The sequence below is a fragment of the Taudactylus pleione genome, unplaced genomic scaffold, assembly GCF_031769625.1.
Source record: "Taudactylus pleione unplaced genomic scaffold, aTauple2 ptg000619l, whole genome shotgun sequence".
NCBI lineage: Eukaryota > Metazoa > Chordata > Amphibia > Anura > Myobatrachidae > Taudactylus > Taudactylus pleione.
Window position 1 is genome coordinate 4953391 of NW_028285021.1, and position 18168 is coordinate 4971558.

An 18168-nucleotide genomic window follows, 5' to 3' on the forward strand; every position below is an offset into this window, starting at 1 on the left:
CTAGCAATATTTTTTCTTTACTTGAGGTTTTTTTTTTTACCACACAAAAAAAACACCAGTGGGCACCAGGCCTATCTGACGGTTTTGTGCACTGGATGCCAGTTACGTATGATGTTTAGGTAATCTCCTGCAAGGTAAAAAAAAATACACTTCCATTTCGGTCTTGAGAGATCCAGGATAAAATAATTATTGTAAGCTACCTTTCTGTGACTTCAGGCCTGTAACACACACAGAACTGGGCACTGTGGTCATGAGAAGGCAGAGATAAATTATTGTTGCCAGGTCACTCAGTTAAAACGTAGATACAGGAAATATAAATGTTACTCTGGGATACAAAAAGCGTACATGTAATTGTTACTATGCAGTATGCATCTGACTTGACTCCAATGTACTAAACAATAATGTGTATTTTTTTGTGTCCATTGTTAATTAGGAAAGTTTGCAGCTGAGCTGCTATCAAAGCACTGCTGGCTGGGGGACAGACAGTGGAGTATTTATTTAGGTTTTAAATGATTGATCTGGCAACCCTATGATAAATCTTATACACACCTCTTAGATGGGTATTCAGTTAGTGCCGTTGTGCGGTATGTATAATTATGCCATGCTAGAGGTCACGTGGTACCGGGGAAACACCTGTTTGCTGGCACCATGCGCTTATTGCAGCTAGTTGAATACCATCCTAAGAATTTGATTTCTGAAACAAAACATCTGAGTCCTCTGGATATTGGCACAAATATACTAAGTGGTAATAATCGTCAGAGATGTCTTTCCATAGAAAGAATATAAAGCATGATCTAAGGCATATAAAGCACATCTGAGCCAAAACTATGCATTGGGCAGTAAGAAAACAGACTGTTTCCCCTCATCTTATTTTTCATTTTGTTTTGAATCAATCCTGTTAAAATACTGAAGATACTAAAGAAGCGACATTGCAGATGTATAATTGGAGCATTGTTGGGCGTTTAAGACCCCACTGTCTCAGACTGCACAGTATAAATATATCCCCACACAGTTGTTCTGAGACCTATTTAAGTGTGAAGGTTTCTGGAAACTCTTGTGTCCTAGAAAAATATAAAATAACACAGTATAAGAGCTGGAGAGGATTCTTGCTATGGAAAGATCTCAAAATTACCACTGTATACTTTATTTTTACACAATATTCATTTAGTGTTCTGAACGGACTGCAAGTAGGAAATGGGTCCATGTTAGCCACTAATAAATAAATCTATAATAGACCATGGAGAGAATAAGACAAAGGGGGTGATTCAGCTGCGGACGCATTTGATATCGCAGCTGCTAGCATTGTAGCAGCTGCGATAGCACTAATGGAAATGTAGTAGGAGGTGTCACGCCTCCTGCATGCATTACTTATCCAAGCTGTGTTCTTGGACGCAGCATCGAATCATCTGCACTTCCATCATCTGGCTGACACAGATGAGTAAAAGAGGCCTGTAAATCTCATTTAGCCGACGGAAATCCTGGCCTCTCCACCCCCTCCCAACAGCGGCAACATACCTCTGTTTTGGGAAATGGAGGCCGTTGCTGCCCCCTCCCCGCCAAGATACGGTATCAGACCGTCAATCAAGGACAGTCTGCCTCTAACTGCGTGCTGGATTATAGGCCTGTACTGCACGTGGGTTACTTTAAACCTCCTTCTGGGAACTGTTACATATAGATTATACAGGTGAAATGTCACTGCATACATAGCTGAATCACCCCCAACGTTCAAAGCCAATTCAGTGGGAAAAACACTTGTAATAAATTCAATTTGTATGTTATCCCTCTGAATCGATGCTGAACCCAATGGGTTTTCAGAACATGAAACAAGTCAGTGCTGTAACATAGAATAATTACATTGTAAGCTTTTAGGGTATTAATGCTACTATGTTAACCACATATGTTGCAATATCAGGCAACTGGCCCAATATTCCAGAGTGCGTTGTCCAATCTGCCGGCAGTGTCTGATAATGATCCAATCAAAATCATTTGGATTATTATACAATTGTGTGCGAGAATAGCAAAAAAACTGCACCTGTGAGGTTTTTCCTGCAGTTGCAGGTTTTTTAAAAAACACGCGCCGGGAGGTTTTTTTTCACGCATCTCCTGAGCAAGCGTGATTTTTCCTAAAATCGATGATTTTAGGAAAAATCACCGGGACTTGCTCTGACACCCCCGCGGCACCCCCCCCCCCCGAGGACTAATTAAGCAATTGGAAGTATCCAATTAGGTTAATTAGTCCCTAATTACACACCTTCCGAAGCGCTGTCTTCTGCATCTTCTTCTGCATCCAGCGTCGTGAGCTGGGTCTTCTGCAGCAGGGTGAGTATGTCAGTGTGTGTGCTGTATGTAAGTGTGTATGAGCGAGTGTGTGTGTTACACCCAGTGCGGTGTGTGGCCCCCCGGAATGGACACTGGGAGAACTACATCTCCCAGCAGCCCTTGCTCCTCCCATCAGCCCCCGGGACTCCCAGCAGCCCCTTCTCCAGTAAGTAGAGAGAGGGTGGAAGCCACTGGGTGCCGCGGAGACCCCCTGCCAGGTAGGTGTTTTTTTTTTTACATTTTGCGCGGCGCAGGGATTTCAGAGCTGAAAACCCCGCGACCACTATTTTTTAAATTGAATACCGCGGGTAGTAAGAGCATGCATACCTGCAGCATTCCGGAATTGGGCGCGAGGTGCGCAAGGTTTTTAACTCGCTAAACCTCGTGCCCAATTGGATATGCCCCTATGTTTGTAAAGGATGACAGCTATTGAAGTGTGTGCGCCGCCATCATCTCACCCCAATACCATGTCCATGTCAGGAATTAGCCAGCTGTTTAGCACAAAGGTTCAATAGCCGTATCTTGCATATTGTAACATTGGGTTCCCTGTGTGTGGCAAATTAGACACTGATATAGTCTTCATTCTAGCACCCTGCACCTGTCACATCCCGTGCAGTTCCACTATCCTGCCTGGGGTGTTGCTCTCTGCTCTGGTGCTTCTAGCATGCTCAGCTGATGCATCAAACTCCTGAAATACAGCAGTTCGTGTGCTAGAATCATCAGAGCAGAGAGCGACACCCCAGGCAGGAAAGAGGAACTGCATGGGATGTGACAGGTGCAGGGTGCTAGAATGAACACTATAATTTTGTATGGCCAGTGTTAGACCCCCTACATTAGGCAAAAGAGTACATAATATTCATAGATACTGAACATGTAATTAGGTGACACAATGTAGATGATTATGGTTAAAATGCAGAGAAATCAAATAGTTGAGATTATGGGGGAATTAAATTAAGGGCAAATCCATTTGCCTGGCCAAATCTGCGCAGCAGCAACGCGCTTTAAGTCAATGGGATCTCGCACAAAGTGTTCGCTACCCCATAGGGTTGGGAGCTCTTTTGTACGAATCTGCCTTTCGGCTGGCCGAGTGAAGGGTGCGAGATGGACTAACATTGCCGCCACCACAGCAACGGCAATTCGCGCCCTTCACCGGCAAATTAATTCCCCCTAAGGATTTTGTATTGGATGAACAGTGTGGTCACACTCAGGGGAAGAGGTATCCAACCTCCTAAAGAGCACCAAGTGGACAGTTGCCCATAGCAAACAAACTATTATTCTATCTATTACTTTATCGAATGTACTTGATAAATCATATCTAAAATCTGACTGGTTGCTATGGGCAACTTCTCCACTGGTCCACTTTTCTTTAGTAGGGTTGATACATCTCCCTATAGTGCAGTACAATATGACACCAGTGCAGTGCTGAAAGACATCTGGAAAGTATTGAGCATATGAATGTACATATGGGAAATATAAAGACTGGAAATCTGGGAACTGAACCTTCTAACAATATTAAGCACCTAAAAACAAGGGCGGAACATAGTCCTGCGGCTAACAGTGCTGTAGCAGGGCCACTAACACAGCCCTAGTACTGTAACTATTGGCACCAGATCTCGGAGCTCCTATATAGGCATGTTAGATTATATCACACATTACGGGATGAACAGAAGGGGTGCCCAGGCATGGGGAGCGATGATCCTGAGCCTGCTACGTTTTCAGTGAGGGCAGTGTTCTAAAACACACCTCAACATTGTGTGTATACGTCCTGTGTTTTTGGTGACTGTCCTTCTAGGCCAGGCCTGGCCAACCTGTGGCTATCCAGCTGTTGTAAAACTACAAGTCCAACCGATCAGCTGGTAAAGCATGCTGGTACATGTAGTTTCACAACAGCTGGAGAGCCACAGATTGGCCAGGCCCGATCTAGACCATCCATTTACATTTTATCTCAATTGTTTTTATGAAATATGTTCAGGGTAAAAATTATGTACTGTTCTGTCCAGCAACATTTGTGAACCTTAAAGGGTTCTCGGAGCCCTAAAAGCTTGCAATGTAATTTTTTCTGTTTATCAATTAACCATTACTAAGTATCAATTTTATAATCTTATCTTGTTCCAACTATGAATAACGAGTCCACTACCTCAAATACTGACAGTAAATGCTACAAGATTATTGTTAGTGACATCTAGTGGTCAAAAGTTGCTTTGCATGATAGACACCATGGGCTCATTTTGTACTATAGTTTATCAGTTTACCTGCCAACCTGAGCCATGTCAGAGTGCAATGTTATCCCTCTGATTTTCCTGCTTATTTTCCAATTACAATAACATTAAAGGCTCACCTACTGGGGTCAAAATGCATCTATTTTTATTTCTGCTTTTATTAATGTTAGTATAAAGCACGTAAATGTGTCACAGGTTCTCAAACTCGGTCCTCAGGATCCCAAACAGTGCATGTTTTCCAGGTCTCTGCACAGAATCACAAGTGAAATAATTTGCTCCACCTGTGGATCTTTTAAAATGTGTCAGTGAGTAATGAATACACCTGTGCAGGTGACCTGGAAAATGTGCACTGTGCGGGGTCCTGAGGACCGAGTTTGAGAACCACTGGTGTAAGTGAATGGAGCCCCCTGGTTTCTGTGACCCAATAGCAATGCAGTGAGGAGTTATCTCTTCTAGTTGCTGCATCTGTTTGCTTGCATTACCACCAGAGAAGGCATATCAACTGAGTGACATCCAATGGTCCCTCCCTGACTGTAATAGTTCGTCACAGCTGCATGTCAAACACAGTCGCTTTTTAATGCAATACCAGTGGCATGAACATAACTACCATGGCGGCAAGGTGTGCAGCTGCTATAGGGCCCAGAGCTGAGGGGGGACCATCTTCCTTGTCAAAGTTACATACATTTTTCACCATTGAGTGGTACATAGGGGCTCTTACAAACTTTTCCTATGGGACCTTCAAATACCTAGATACGCCCCTGGCAAGTGGGTACCTAGCCTAAATAATTTCATCAACTCCGGTTATTGAATATGTAGGAAAAGTTGAAAATGACTCAGGTTTTCAAAGAGGATTGAAATAACTATGGTTGTCTGGTCAGCTTTTTAAAACTGCACAGTGCACACACATACAGTAATAAATCTGTGCTGAAGCAACACATCCATAGGAATTCAGCAGGCAGAGCAAGTCACTGCTTCTTAATTAGTCTTCATATGGCTTTCAGTTCAGCTCACAAAGTGTATATCAGTCATGCTGCAGACTGGCAGTAAGTAGGCTGCTCTCTTATGACTATTGTTCCAGCCAACAACATTGTGTGCAGGCGGCAGCCACACTTTGGACCTCATTCAGAGTCGGTCGAAGCAGCCGCACGGTCGTACGCCACCGATGTTCGCTATACTGCGCATGCGTAAAGTTCGCAATGCGCGTGCGCAAACTAGCCGCTACGATCAGAAATTTCTCTCTCCTTGAACACAGCCAGGTCGGTAGTTTGAGTGACAGAATGAGGCGTTTGTGGGTGGTAACAGGGGAAGGTGCTTGAAAACGGGGGAGTGGAGATCCGAATGCAGGCATGCCTAATTATGCGAACAGCGTTTTATGGGAGTGCATACGGTTTATGGGAGTGCATAATTAACAAAGTAGCGTCATGGCACATGTGACATGGGAGGTTTTTACACTGACATGATCGTAGAGCTTAAGAGAGTGTATGGTCAACCTTAAGCTCTACGACCTGTTCCGATGGTCTTGATTAATCCTTAATGCCTTGAGATGACGTGTAATGTGTACGAGAAGGGGGCATATTTTTTTTAATTCCGGCCGCTTCCTCCCCTTGGTCGGCCAGCTACCGATCCGAACTTAGGGACGCAACTTGCGAGGGAATCATTGGCATATCCGGACCCTTTTCCCGTACAACCGTGCGGCCGCTTCGACCGACTCTGAATGAGGTCCTTTATCTCGGAAGCACTCTGTATTGCTTTACAGTAATATACAGTACATGTCTAACCTCATTCCAATACAGCATGTGTATTTCATGTGTCTGGTTTTATAGGGCTGACAGAATAAACTGATAATGTACAACATGACCCATTTGTCGGTTACACACTGATCTGCACCTTCATTACTACAATTCTTTTTAACAAGGATACTCATAAAACATAGCCTGATAATACTAACTCAGCAATCCAGATGGATGAAAGAACCAACCACAGCCAGAGGGCCAGAGGTTGCCTACCTGTACATTAATGGTATATTACTCAGACCAAGGTTTATGGACATTGTTCTGTCTGTGTCTAGTTTTCCTCAGTACACTGGCAGCATCATAAAGCCAAGGAGCTATGAAGTGCGGACAGGTGATCCTATGTAAGTCAGTAACTGAGGACGGGATTCTTTTATCCTCTGAGTCGACTCTCACCTGAAAGCTGCAGTACAGACGGCTGCTCATGGGAGCTCAGAAGCTGAGTCTGAATTGTCTCCACAACCCGTTTAAACCTCCTGCTGGGACCTGGAACATATAGATTACACAGGTGAGATATTAACATTTCCACATTCCCACTTGCAGTATTTTCAGCCTCAACTGACTCTTTCCACAAAGTCAGCATTTACTATAGAGAGCTCTATATTCACATCAGGTGTATTGCATACATGCCTACCGTCCCGGTTTTCGCGGGAGGCTCCCGATTTTTCGGGTAACCCCCCACAACCCCGGAAGGGTAGGCATTTCTCCCGCATTCTGCCCACTTCCTAGTGAAGTGGGCAGAATTAGGAGAATACCCGCGGCAATCGCGGGTCTCCGTGAAGGGGGCGGGGCTTAAGCTGTGATTCTGCATGAATCACAGCATTTGGCCCCACCCCCTATGTAAATTGTGCCCAATTGCGGCAATTTTACAGCGAGGGGGTGGGGCTTAATGACGCGAATCGTCAAGCCCCGCCCCCGTCGGCCCCCTGCTGCATCTCTTACCCGGGCTTCTCCCGGGAAGAGAATGTTAAAGGTAGGCAACCCTGGTGTATTGGTGTTTGCCATGTAGTGATGCCAGACGACAGGCATCTAGAGATGACAGTGGTTCCGATTAAAGTCTGGACAGTAGTGAGATTTTCACACAGTTTTTCAATTATTGTAAAACTGTGCATGTGCAGTTCGGGTCCCGCGAGCTCGCAGATCCCGCTAGCCCCAGTATGATTGACATGCTGCGGCATTTGGGGGGCAGAACACGAGCGTGCCTCCACCATTTTCTGGGAGTGCTGAGATCAGGGTCTGCGTCTGTGAATGTAGCTTACTTTAGACTGGCCACTGCTGCCACAATGATGATTTGATGCAGTGCTGGTCGCATGGTGATTTGATGCAGTGTCCATACCTGAATCAGACCCAGTGTGTACACAAAGGAGAGATTTTCAGCACAAAACTACACAGGCCAGGAGCCTGAGACGCATGGATCCCCAGTATCCCACTCCTTTCACTAAAACTGACCCTGTATCTGGGCATTTGATTTGGAAGCCCATGCTGCCTCTTCTGCTATTAAACTCTACACTGAGCACACCCGACTGATCCAAGTGCAAAGAAAAAAAGACCAATTTGCGATTTGAACAGACATGTCGGTGGCCAAATTAGACAGATCTGTCTGTTTGGTGCTCAGTTGCAGACATCACATGGAATTTGTCAGTGTAGCCAGTCAGATATACAGACAGGGCCGGATTAAGCTCTGTGGGGCCTCTATCCATTAAAGTCTATATATACAGTCAGGTGCATAAATATTGGGACATTGACAGAATTTTCATATTTTGGCCTCTATTCACCACCACAATGGCTTTGAAATGAAACAAACAAGATGTGCTTTAACTGCAGACTTTCAGATTTAATTTGAGGGTAATTACATCCAAATCAGGTGAACGGTGTAGGAATTACAACGGTTTCTATATGTGCCTCCCACTTTTTAAGGGGCCAAAAGTAATGGGACAAACTAAACAATCCTAAATCTAACTTTCACTTTTTAATACTTTGTTGCAAATACTTTGCAGGCAATTACAGCCTGAAGTCTGGAACGCATAGACATCACCAGACGCTGGATTTCATCCCAGGTGATGCTCTGCCAGGCCTCTACTGCAAATGTCTTTAGTTCCTGCTTGTTCTTGGGACATTTTCCCTTCAGTTTTGTCTTTATCAAGTGAAATGCATGCTCAATTGGATTCAGGTCAGGGGATTGACTTGGCCATTGCATAACAGTCCACTTTTTAGCCTTAAAAAACTCCTTGGTTGCTTATGCAGTATGCTTCGGGTCATTGTCCATCTGCACTGTGAAGCGCCGTCCAATGAGTTCTGAAGTATTTGACTGAATATGAGCATATAATATTGCCCGAAACACTTCAGAATTCATTCTGCTGCTTTTGTCAGCAGTCACATCATCAATAAATACAAGGGAACCAGTTCCATTGGCAGCCATACATGCCCACGCCATGACACTACCACCACCATGCTTCACTGATGAGGTGGTATGTTTTGGATCATGAGCAGTTCCTTTCCTTCTCTTCTCTTCCCATCACTCTGGTACAAGTTGATCTTTGTCTCATCTGTCCATAGGATGTTGTTCCAGAACTGTAATGGCTTTTTTAGATGTTGTTTGGCAAACTCTAATCTGGTCTTCCTGTTTTTGTGGCTCACCAATGATTTGCATCTTGTGGTGAACCCTCTTTATTCACTCTTGTGAAGTCTTCTCTTGATTGTTGACTTTGACACATATACATCTACCTCCTGTAGAGTGTTCTTGATTTGGCCAACTGTTGTGAAGGGGTTTTTCTTTACCAGGGAAATAATTATTTTGTCATCTACCACAGTTGTTTTCCGTGGTCTTCCGGGTCTTTTGGTGTTGCTGAGCTCTCCGGTGCGTTCTTTCTTTTTAAGAATGTTTTGTTCCAAACAGTTGATTTGGCCACACCTAATGTTTTTGCTATCTCTCTGATGGGTTTGTTTTGATTTTTCAGCCTAATGATGGCTTGCTTCACTGATAGTGACAGCTCTTTGGCTCTCATATTGAGAGTTGATAGCAACTGATTCCAAATGCAAATGTCACACCTAGAATCAACTCCAGACCTTTTACCTGCTTAATTGATAATGAAATAACGAGGGAATAGCTCACACCTGTCCATGAAATAGCTTTTGAGTTGATAGTCCCATTACTTTTGGTCCCTTAAAAAGTGGGAGGCACATATTGAAACTGTTGTAATTCCTGCACCGTTCACCCGATTTGGATGTAATTACCCTCAAATTAAATCTGAAAGTCTGCAGTTAAAGCACATCTTGTTTGTTTCATTTCAAAGCCATTGTGGTGGTGAATAGAGGCCAAAATCTGAAAATTCTGTCAATGTCCCAATATTTATGGACCTGACTGTATATATTATATATATATATATATATACACACATGCATATATATATATATATATAGTAGCTGTGCCCCTTCTACAATGCCCCCAGTGGTTGTACCCCTTCTGCAATGCTCCCTGTAGTTGTGCCCCATCTCTAATTCCCCCAGTAGTTGTGCCCCATCTCCAATGCCCCCTGTAGTTGTGCCTCTTCAATGCCCCTGTAGTTGTACCCCATCTCCAATGCCCCCTGTAATTGTGCCTCTTCTTCAATGCCCCTGTAGTTGTGCCCCTTCTCTAATGCCTCCTGTAGTTGTGTCTCTTCTTCAATATCCCTGTAGTTGTGCCCCTTCTCCGATGCCCCCAGTAGTTGTTCCTCTTCTCCAATGCCCCCTGTAGTTGTGCCCCTTCTTCAATGCAGGGGGCACAGGGGGGTAGTCGTACACACTAAAGTAGTGCCCCCAGTACTAGCTCCCACACCCCTGACTTACTGGTCTTCACTCCACGCCGTCAGGGCTCCCGTGTCCCGCCGTCGCTGATGCTGCCTGCTGTCCACTGCCTGCTGGATGTAACTGGATCCAGTAAAGGCGCACAGGCTCCTCTCATCGCGGGTGACGTCATGACGTCACCCGCGCAATGCATCACTGGGAACGCTGGTCTCTGAAGCGATCAGAGGATTCAGAGGCCAGCGTTCCCAGTTACTTTCCAGTAAGTTGGTCATGATCTACATGCAGGAGCTCCGCGAGCTTCCAGTAGATCGCAACCAGCCTTTTTAGCTGGACCTGACCTGCGGCATGTGGCGAGGGGACAGTTTGTAGGGGCCCCTATGTGTGGGGGCTCCGGGATGACCGCCCCTGTCGCCCTGCCTTTAATCCGGCCCTGTATACAGACATGCAAAAACAAATGTGATCAGTTTGGATAAGACTATTATCAGGCACTATATTCAGGATCACCCACACTACAAAATCAGAGCAACTAGCAGATAGTGCCAGTATGTATGACTAGTGTTACTATAGCCCCTACACCGATCCTCAAATACACCGATCCTCAAATACACCGATCCTCAAATACACCGATCCTCAAATACACCGATCCTCAAATACACCGATCCTCAAATCATGCCACGTTTGTTGCAGCGAATGCATCTTTTCCTTAAAATATATGTCTTAATCTGCTATATTATACCAACACCTTTGCAAAAAATAAAAGAATACTAATCCTAAGTACTTAGGGCCTTATTCAGGTTGGATAGAACGGCTACGTTCGCACGTAGTCAGTCAATGCTTGTTCTCTGCGCATGCATCGCAGTGCGCAAACTGGTCCTGCGATCAGGAAGCGATCGCAGTGAGCTCGCAGTCCAATCGCATAGCGATTGACATGAAGTGACCGTTTGGGTGTGGAGAGGAAGGTGTGGTTGGCGGAACGCAGGCATGCCTGTGCGTTTAAACGCTGTTACAGGGGATGCATAATTAAGCCCCTTTGTTTGTATATGCTGGCAGAGGTCTAGATGGCTACAGGAAGTTTAGTTGTTTGTGAGGTAGGGTTAGGTCAAGCACAACAATGCGTATGGTTCCAATGTTACTGATGTATTCGCTGACTTGCAGATGCATGGCATGGGAAGTGGGCGGTTTTATACAGTGATGGGCGTCTTGGTATAGTGCTGCGGTTGCCGTGCGATTGAATTTATTAGCACATTTTAGCAGCTAGCGGGTGCGTGCTAACGCAGGTGTGTGATCTGTGCTAAATGAGGCCCTTAGTACACTATTAGTGCATTAAAACACAAAATTCAGGAAAATTAACATAATCTGGGTAAAAAAATAGAACAGACAGAAGTCCTATACAAGTGTCTTGCATCACGATTCGTTATGATTAATCTGCTACTTTATACCACTTCCTTTGCAACAAAATATAGTACTAATCTTAAGCGCAGGACTTGGGGGCTGATTCAGCATCGGATGGAATTGCAAAGCTGCACGCAGGCTATAGAGATATATGATGTATGCACGCAGGCTATAGATATATGATGTATGCACACAGGCTATAGATATATGATGTATGCACATAGGCTATAGATATGATGTATGCATGCAGGCTATAGATATATGATGTATGCACGCAGGCTATAGATATATGATGTATGCACGCAGGCTATAGATATGATGTATGCACGCAGGCTATAGATATGATGTAGGCACACAGGCTATAGATATATGATGTATACACGCAGGCTATAGATATATGATGTATGCACGCAGGCTATAGATATATAGTGTATGACACCTCCTGCTGCAGTTGCAATCCCAGCACTCCGACCGAGGTCGCCAGCTGGATTCGGTCGCGATGGTGGCCAGTCCACCAGCTAACTGAGTAAGCTTCAGCTTACTCAAACTGGCCGGCTTGCGAGGCCAGGAAACTGCGCCGGTCAACTTAGTCCCTGGCTTTGCCACTCCTGGAAAACATGGGCTAAAACGCCCCCTTTGCACACTCGCGGAATGGGTCCTACGCACGCGTGGATTCCTGATAATCGGGAATCTGCGTTCAGCCCCTTAGTACACTATTAGCAACTTAGGGAGTGATTCAGAGTTGTACAATGATCGCTTCGCTGCTGGCTGTGATTGATCACCTCCTGCTGCATTTGCATATTTACAATGACGAAATTGTGTGCAGCTTTGCAATTCCGATCCAACCTGAATCAGCCCTGTCAGTTAGGAACTGGCTGGTCTGTACTTTATCTCTCTCCACTTTATCTCTCTGCAAGGCTTATTACATATACCCCATAATCGCATAAGAAAGTTTTATAATGATGTGATTTCACTGTGTACAAGAATTTTGGACATTAATGTTATTATGTGCTTATATCCTAAGTAGTTCCATCTCCCAATTACAATATCCACCTGTGCCGACCCTTTGTTTATAGCCAGAGAAACAGGACATAAGAATATATATATTTTGAACCTGTATAAAGAGACAGGGAGTCGGTTATATATATATGATGATACCTGATAGCAAAGTAAAAGTGACTGAGTATATCCCGCAATCCTTCTGCTTCTCCCCACTTTCCGTATATGTAATGTCCACTTGAAACTTCACTGGCTTCTGGAAGACAGATGGACCCCCTGTGGACTTATACTCCGCTCGGAAACTGGTCTGTGAGATCACACTGTGACTGAGACTTGGGATCTGCAGGAGAGACGCAACCCATTGGAAGACGTGCAGTATATAGCTAGGAAACAATGATAAGCCTCCACAGTCATAGAAAGCGTGTATATATATATATATAATATGAAGGACCATTGCATTGGAATTGGTATGGTTTACCGCCAGACCCAAGGTCAGCGGTTGGAATCCCGACAGCGGCATCCCAGCAGAGGAGGAAATCCCGATCGTCAAAGGTAAGTATATACTAACCTATTTGTACCCCCTAACGCTCCCTTAGGGGTGCCTAACCCTAACCTTCTCCCCCCAGTGCCTAACCGCCTAACCCTAATCCCCCCTCTAAGTGCCTAAACCTAACCCCCCCTTCCCTGCCGCCTAAACCTAAGTCCCCAGGGGGGGTGCCTAACCCTAAATCCCCCTGGGGGTGCCTAACGCTAACCCCCCCTTCCCCTAGCCTAAACCTAACCTCCCAGGGGGGTGCCTAACCCTAAGTCCCCCCTGGGAACCTTAAACCTAACCCTCACCCCCGCAGCTATCCGTGCCTCGGCGTCCGTTCGATTGGGATGCCGGGCGTCGGGCTCCCGGCGAATGTCTAATGACAGGCGTCGGTATATCGATGCCTGTCTTTAGACCCTTACCTGGATATGACAGTCGGGAAGCAGGCTGTCAGGATTAGGTCTGCAGGCTTCCCGACTGCATACCATTGCATTATGGATCATTCTAATACAATGCATCTTTTTAGTTTGTATTTAGTGTTATATCAAATGTTATACATTTTTGGGACATGGGGCCTTGAATTTAGATTAGGATGATGGTCTTACCGAGAGAAAGGCTTGTACTATATCAGCTTTAATGGAACTTAAAGGCTTGTCTTTAATGACCACGAAGATCTGATCCTCCTTCTCCAGAGTGAGAAAGTTACCAAACCAAGACTTTTTGGCCAATCTGTTGAGAAAGCAGATTAGACATTGAAGGCCAATGAGAAAGAGATGATATGCTAATATAAGACCGAAACAAAATGCGGTGACCCAAATATATGGATTCCTTATTAAATTCAGAACCTGCAAAAACCTATAGGTACCTCAGGACTATTTTGTTCAATGTTTCACTAAATCCACCAATTTATCATTTAATCCAATATAACGATAGTCTCAACCACTAAGTAATTCACTGATAATTACCAACCCCATAAAAGAAAAGTCTGTGGCACCATGGAAGCGATCACTGACTAAGCTCATGGACACCTTGGCTGTAAGGCCCCACCACTGGCACCTAATATAATGAATGGTGTAACTGGGAGGTGGTAAAGGGTACAGAGAATACACACTACTCACTCTGGAGAGGATTCCGGTGTCAAGTTGCTCATTTCATCAGCTGTAGGAACTAAACACAACATAGGGACTTATTATAATAACTTTTAATATAATTCCTATTTATCAAATTAATGGGAAATTAGATCCCAATGTATGTGTTAATGTTGTGCTATTACCCAGCTAAATGCACAGGTTCATTAAATACCATGTGCAGTTGTTCCAGGGCACCACTTTTTTGAACAATGAAATAATACCATGTTTTATGAGAGAAACTTTCAATCTGTAAAGAAAATATCTGCCGCTATGAGGCTTTATATTCTTTCAGTACATCTGTATTAAGTCTTAAACCAAGTGCCTACTATGAATGTACAGTCACTAACTAGCATATTTAATTGTGTGTAGGAGGTCACTTGAGGTCACACTGACATACCTGAGCACATGCAAAAATGAACACTGGAAACAATGGTTTTCACTGTCAGATCTCTTTATGTGCATTGTATTAGCATTTAATCACTAGTAAATGCATGTATTTTATGGTCAGTGGGTAAGAGGCCTACAGTTCCAGTTTCAGGGCAGACTACCATTGCTCCAAGGGATAACACCAGCCAGTAGCTTATTACCATATAACATTTCAACTAACAGACTAGTACAGGAAGGAACTTGGAGCAGACCAATGGCCTATAGCTCTGCTATATACATTTCTCCCATTGGACATCTCCTGTGTGACTGCCAGCATATGCCAGGGAGCCCCAGTAAATGGTCACACAATAGTCATATATAGTGCACTGCTTTTTGCCCTAGTTGCTGCACTATATGAAGATAAGGGTGACTTTGTGAGCATTCATTCCTCTACAACCGTCCTCCCCAGACAGATCAAACCCTTTAGAGAAATAGAGTTACCTGATCATAGAAACGTCTGTGGATATGTGTAACTAAACACTTATATGAAAGCAAAGTAAAACACAACCAATCATTAACTTGCATATTATTTCTAAGTAGCTTTATTGTCACTTTGCTTTCTCAATAATTTCTAAAGACAAGACAAGAGGTATCAGCACAAATGATCTCCAATGTATTACATGTGCAGCTTGTTTGTGGCTGTGGGTATATCTTCCTTGGTTATATTGTACTATGGACTCATGGAATATGTTTGAGGGACAACCCTCATGAGGATTGCCATATTATTACATTGCTATAAATGTAGTTCATTTACTCCCTAGTTCTTTGTTGCCAGTCACACTCCACTAATAAGGGACACTAGCACTAACAGGCTATTAGAATAAATATATTGTTTTATTGCAACATCTATATCTTAACAAGACACACTGGGTCTCATGCTTGCATTGCCTTAATTTTGATTATCTCCATTGAATATATACATTTATGTAGGCAGTGTCTCTTGCCTGTTATTTCTTTCTTTTTGTATTTGCTTATCTTAATAAAAGCACCAGTCACTCTGTGGGGGTAAATCACCGCCAGTAGGCTCCAGCTGAGCAACAGCCATATTATAAGTGGATATATTATATGTCTATGTAACAAATATAATAACCTATTTAATTCACAAATAAATCTTTAAGTAGTGAGGTTATAGATAAAATAGCTCTCTGTGTGATAACACTGACTGCTTTCGTATGTATACATGTGTATCTGTTTTATTTACTTTTTCTATTCTAAGCTAATCAGTGGAGAACCATTTAGTTTCTTTCCACATTAAGGGGTCTATTTACTAAGCTGTGTTAGGAGACAGTGAAAAGTGATCTGGTGCCAGCCAATCAGCTCCCAACTGTCATCTCACAGGCTGTGTTTGTAAAATGACAGTTGGGAGCTGATTGGCTGGCACCAGATCACTTTTCACTCTGTCTCCTAACACAGCTTAGTAAATAGACCCCTATGTTTTTTATTCAAAACTTGATCTGAACCATTGAACTGACAATGTAACAATAACGTATATAAAGAGTTTGTCTGTTTAGATGTCACCTGATGGTGACGGGAATCCTCTAAATAGTTTTCTCACTGTCATATAATAATCTTAACCATCATTTCTATCCACCCATACACCCATCACTTTTCCTCATCTTATTTACCCCTCTTACCTTGCAGTTTGCGGCGGTGGAATCTTGGTGACCCCAGGAAATTATTCTTGATAGAGTTCAGCCTTGTCCTCCAGGGCATCCCACCAATGCTGGGGCTGGACGGAGGGGTGGGAGAAGGGGTGCCCGCTGGACTTTCCTTGGGCGTGTGTACAGGCGTTCCCTTGGGAGTAGGGAGGGGGCTGCCACGGGGTGACGGATGAGGGGTAACCTGTATAAGGGGTACAGATTTGGGGGCCAGATCAGAGGCGGGCAATTTGGTTGCTGTTCGGCAAGCATTATGCCCAGCGGGAGAGTTTGGAGCCCGTGAGGGTACATTGGAGGAACTGGTAGCAGGAAGAGGGTTGGATCTGGTAGTCTGAAGGGGCTTCTCAGATGTTCTGGGCTTGGGTGGGAAGGTGTGGGTTTTGGGATGAACTAGAGGGCAATCGTTATGCACTGAAGAATCAGAGCTAGTAGGTGTTGGGTGAGGAGAAGAAGATGGGGTAGGGGGCTGGGTTAGGGCAAAAAACCTCCTTATAGGCTGTGAGAGAAAAAGTAGTAAGGAAGGCAAGGGAGACAGACACAGAAAAGAAGGATAACGGAGAACCCAAAAGATTGTGAAAGTGGAAAATGAATATATATAGGCACATAAATAAGAACGAAGGACAGACAGCAAGTAAAGGAATTTGCAACACGATAAAGAGACAGACATTAAGAAAGCAGAATAATTGATAGATGATTAAAGCCGTTTAATGAGAAATAAAGAGAGGGAGGGAATAGTTTCATCATTTGAACAAGATACAGGGTGAAGGAAGACAAGAGAGGTCCCGACATGCAGACACAGGATGAAAGGTAACATGTCACAAACACATATATATCAGCAAAGCAGCCATGGAAGGAGGAAGGGTAACGGCGTTGTCAATTAGGGGTGCATAGGGTCAGATGGAAGGAATGGCAGCAGCCAACAAAGAGGACGCAAGAATGAAAAAAAAAGAAAAAGACATGCATGTTAGAGGCAGCACCCCAAAACCAGCCACAGCGAGAGAGCTGTCCAGCAGCTATGGAAAAGCATTCAGACACTTAAGTCTGCCCAAGTTGTTATGGCATCTTCACAGAAAAGGGGTAATTCAGCAAACCTTTCTACCAAGTTCTCAGTGTGGTACTGTGCACAGGGAACAATATGCCCTATTGCACCTGAATTGTATACACTGGGTAATGGAGGTTAAAAGACGGGCCTAAAATCATTCACAAATACGCATGAAGCTTTTTTCATACTGAACCAAGGCTGCTGGTGAAAAGAGGGCATGGGCACACTCTACTTGGCCATTGTTGGGAAACATTGGAGCATGACGCCTCTCCCAGGGGTGTGCCTAGAGCTTCTGAGGCACTAGGCCACTGGCAACTCCTGTCTCTTCCCCTACCCTTCAATTGGTGGTGAAACTCTGTTCAGTTTCGGTACTAGTAGGAGGGACAGCAATACAGTTCCCACAAATCCTGACAATGCCGCCTAAATCGGGGAGTTCGGGAGGTATGCATTGGGAAGTAAGTTTGCAATACCCTGCTAATAGAGATAAGCTAAAGGACTATACCAGTTTCTTAATAAATTGGTTTTAGGATTACAGCCAATTCTATGACTTTTCAAGCTTTTGGGAGAAAGGTGAAAAAATACTACCTTGAAGCTTCTCTTTCACAGAGGCCCTGATTCAGAGCCGGGCGCTCTGACAGAGCGCTCGCTCTGAATCAGGGCCGTCTGTGCTCCTTTTTGGAGCGGCCTCCTGGCCGCTCGCATAGCTGTGAGTGATCACCCACAGCTATAGCGAGCGGCCAAAATGATGGTCGCGATGGTGAAGACCATCGCGACCATCGGGCTTGCGACGAGACCCTGCGGTAGGGTCTCGCTGCCGCAAGCCCAGGAGTGCTTTTGGCTCTATCAGAGCCAAAAGCACTCCCACTGACATCACT

The 18168-nt window shown here is 44.4% G+C and overlaps 1 protein-coding gene across 4 annotated transcripts in view; it reads right to left on the reverse strand.

Annotated features, from left to right (window-relative positions):
- LOC148479670 (serine/threonine-protein kinase BRSK2) overlaps window positions 1–18168 on the reverse strand; it is a 179293-nt gene that overhangs the window by 13100 nt on the left and 148025 nt on the right. For 3 of the 4 annotated variants that reach the window (XM_088454562.1, XM_088454561.1, XM_088454560.1), the window contains exons 14-18: window positions 16228–16747; window positions 14156–14204; window positions 13643–13766; window positions 12665–12845; window positions 6725–6814 (exon numbers count right to left, since the gene is read on the reverse strand). In XM_088454562.1, the coding sequence (XP_088310688.1) occupies window positions 6725–6814; window positions 12665–12845; window positions 13643–13766; window positions 14156–14204; window positions 16228–16747 (964 nt within the window). The remainder of the gene's footprint in view (window positions 1–6724; window positions 6815–12664; window positions 12846–13642; window positions 13767–14155; window positions 14205–16227; window positions 16748–18168) is intronic. The other variant, XM_088454563.1, reaches the window with a different exon arrangement.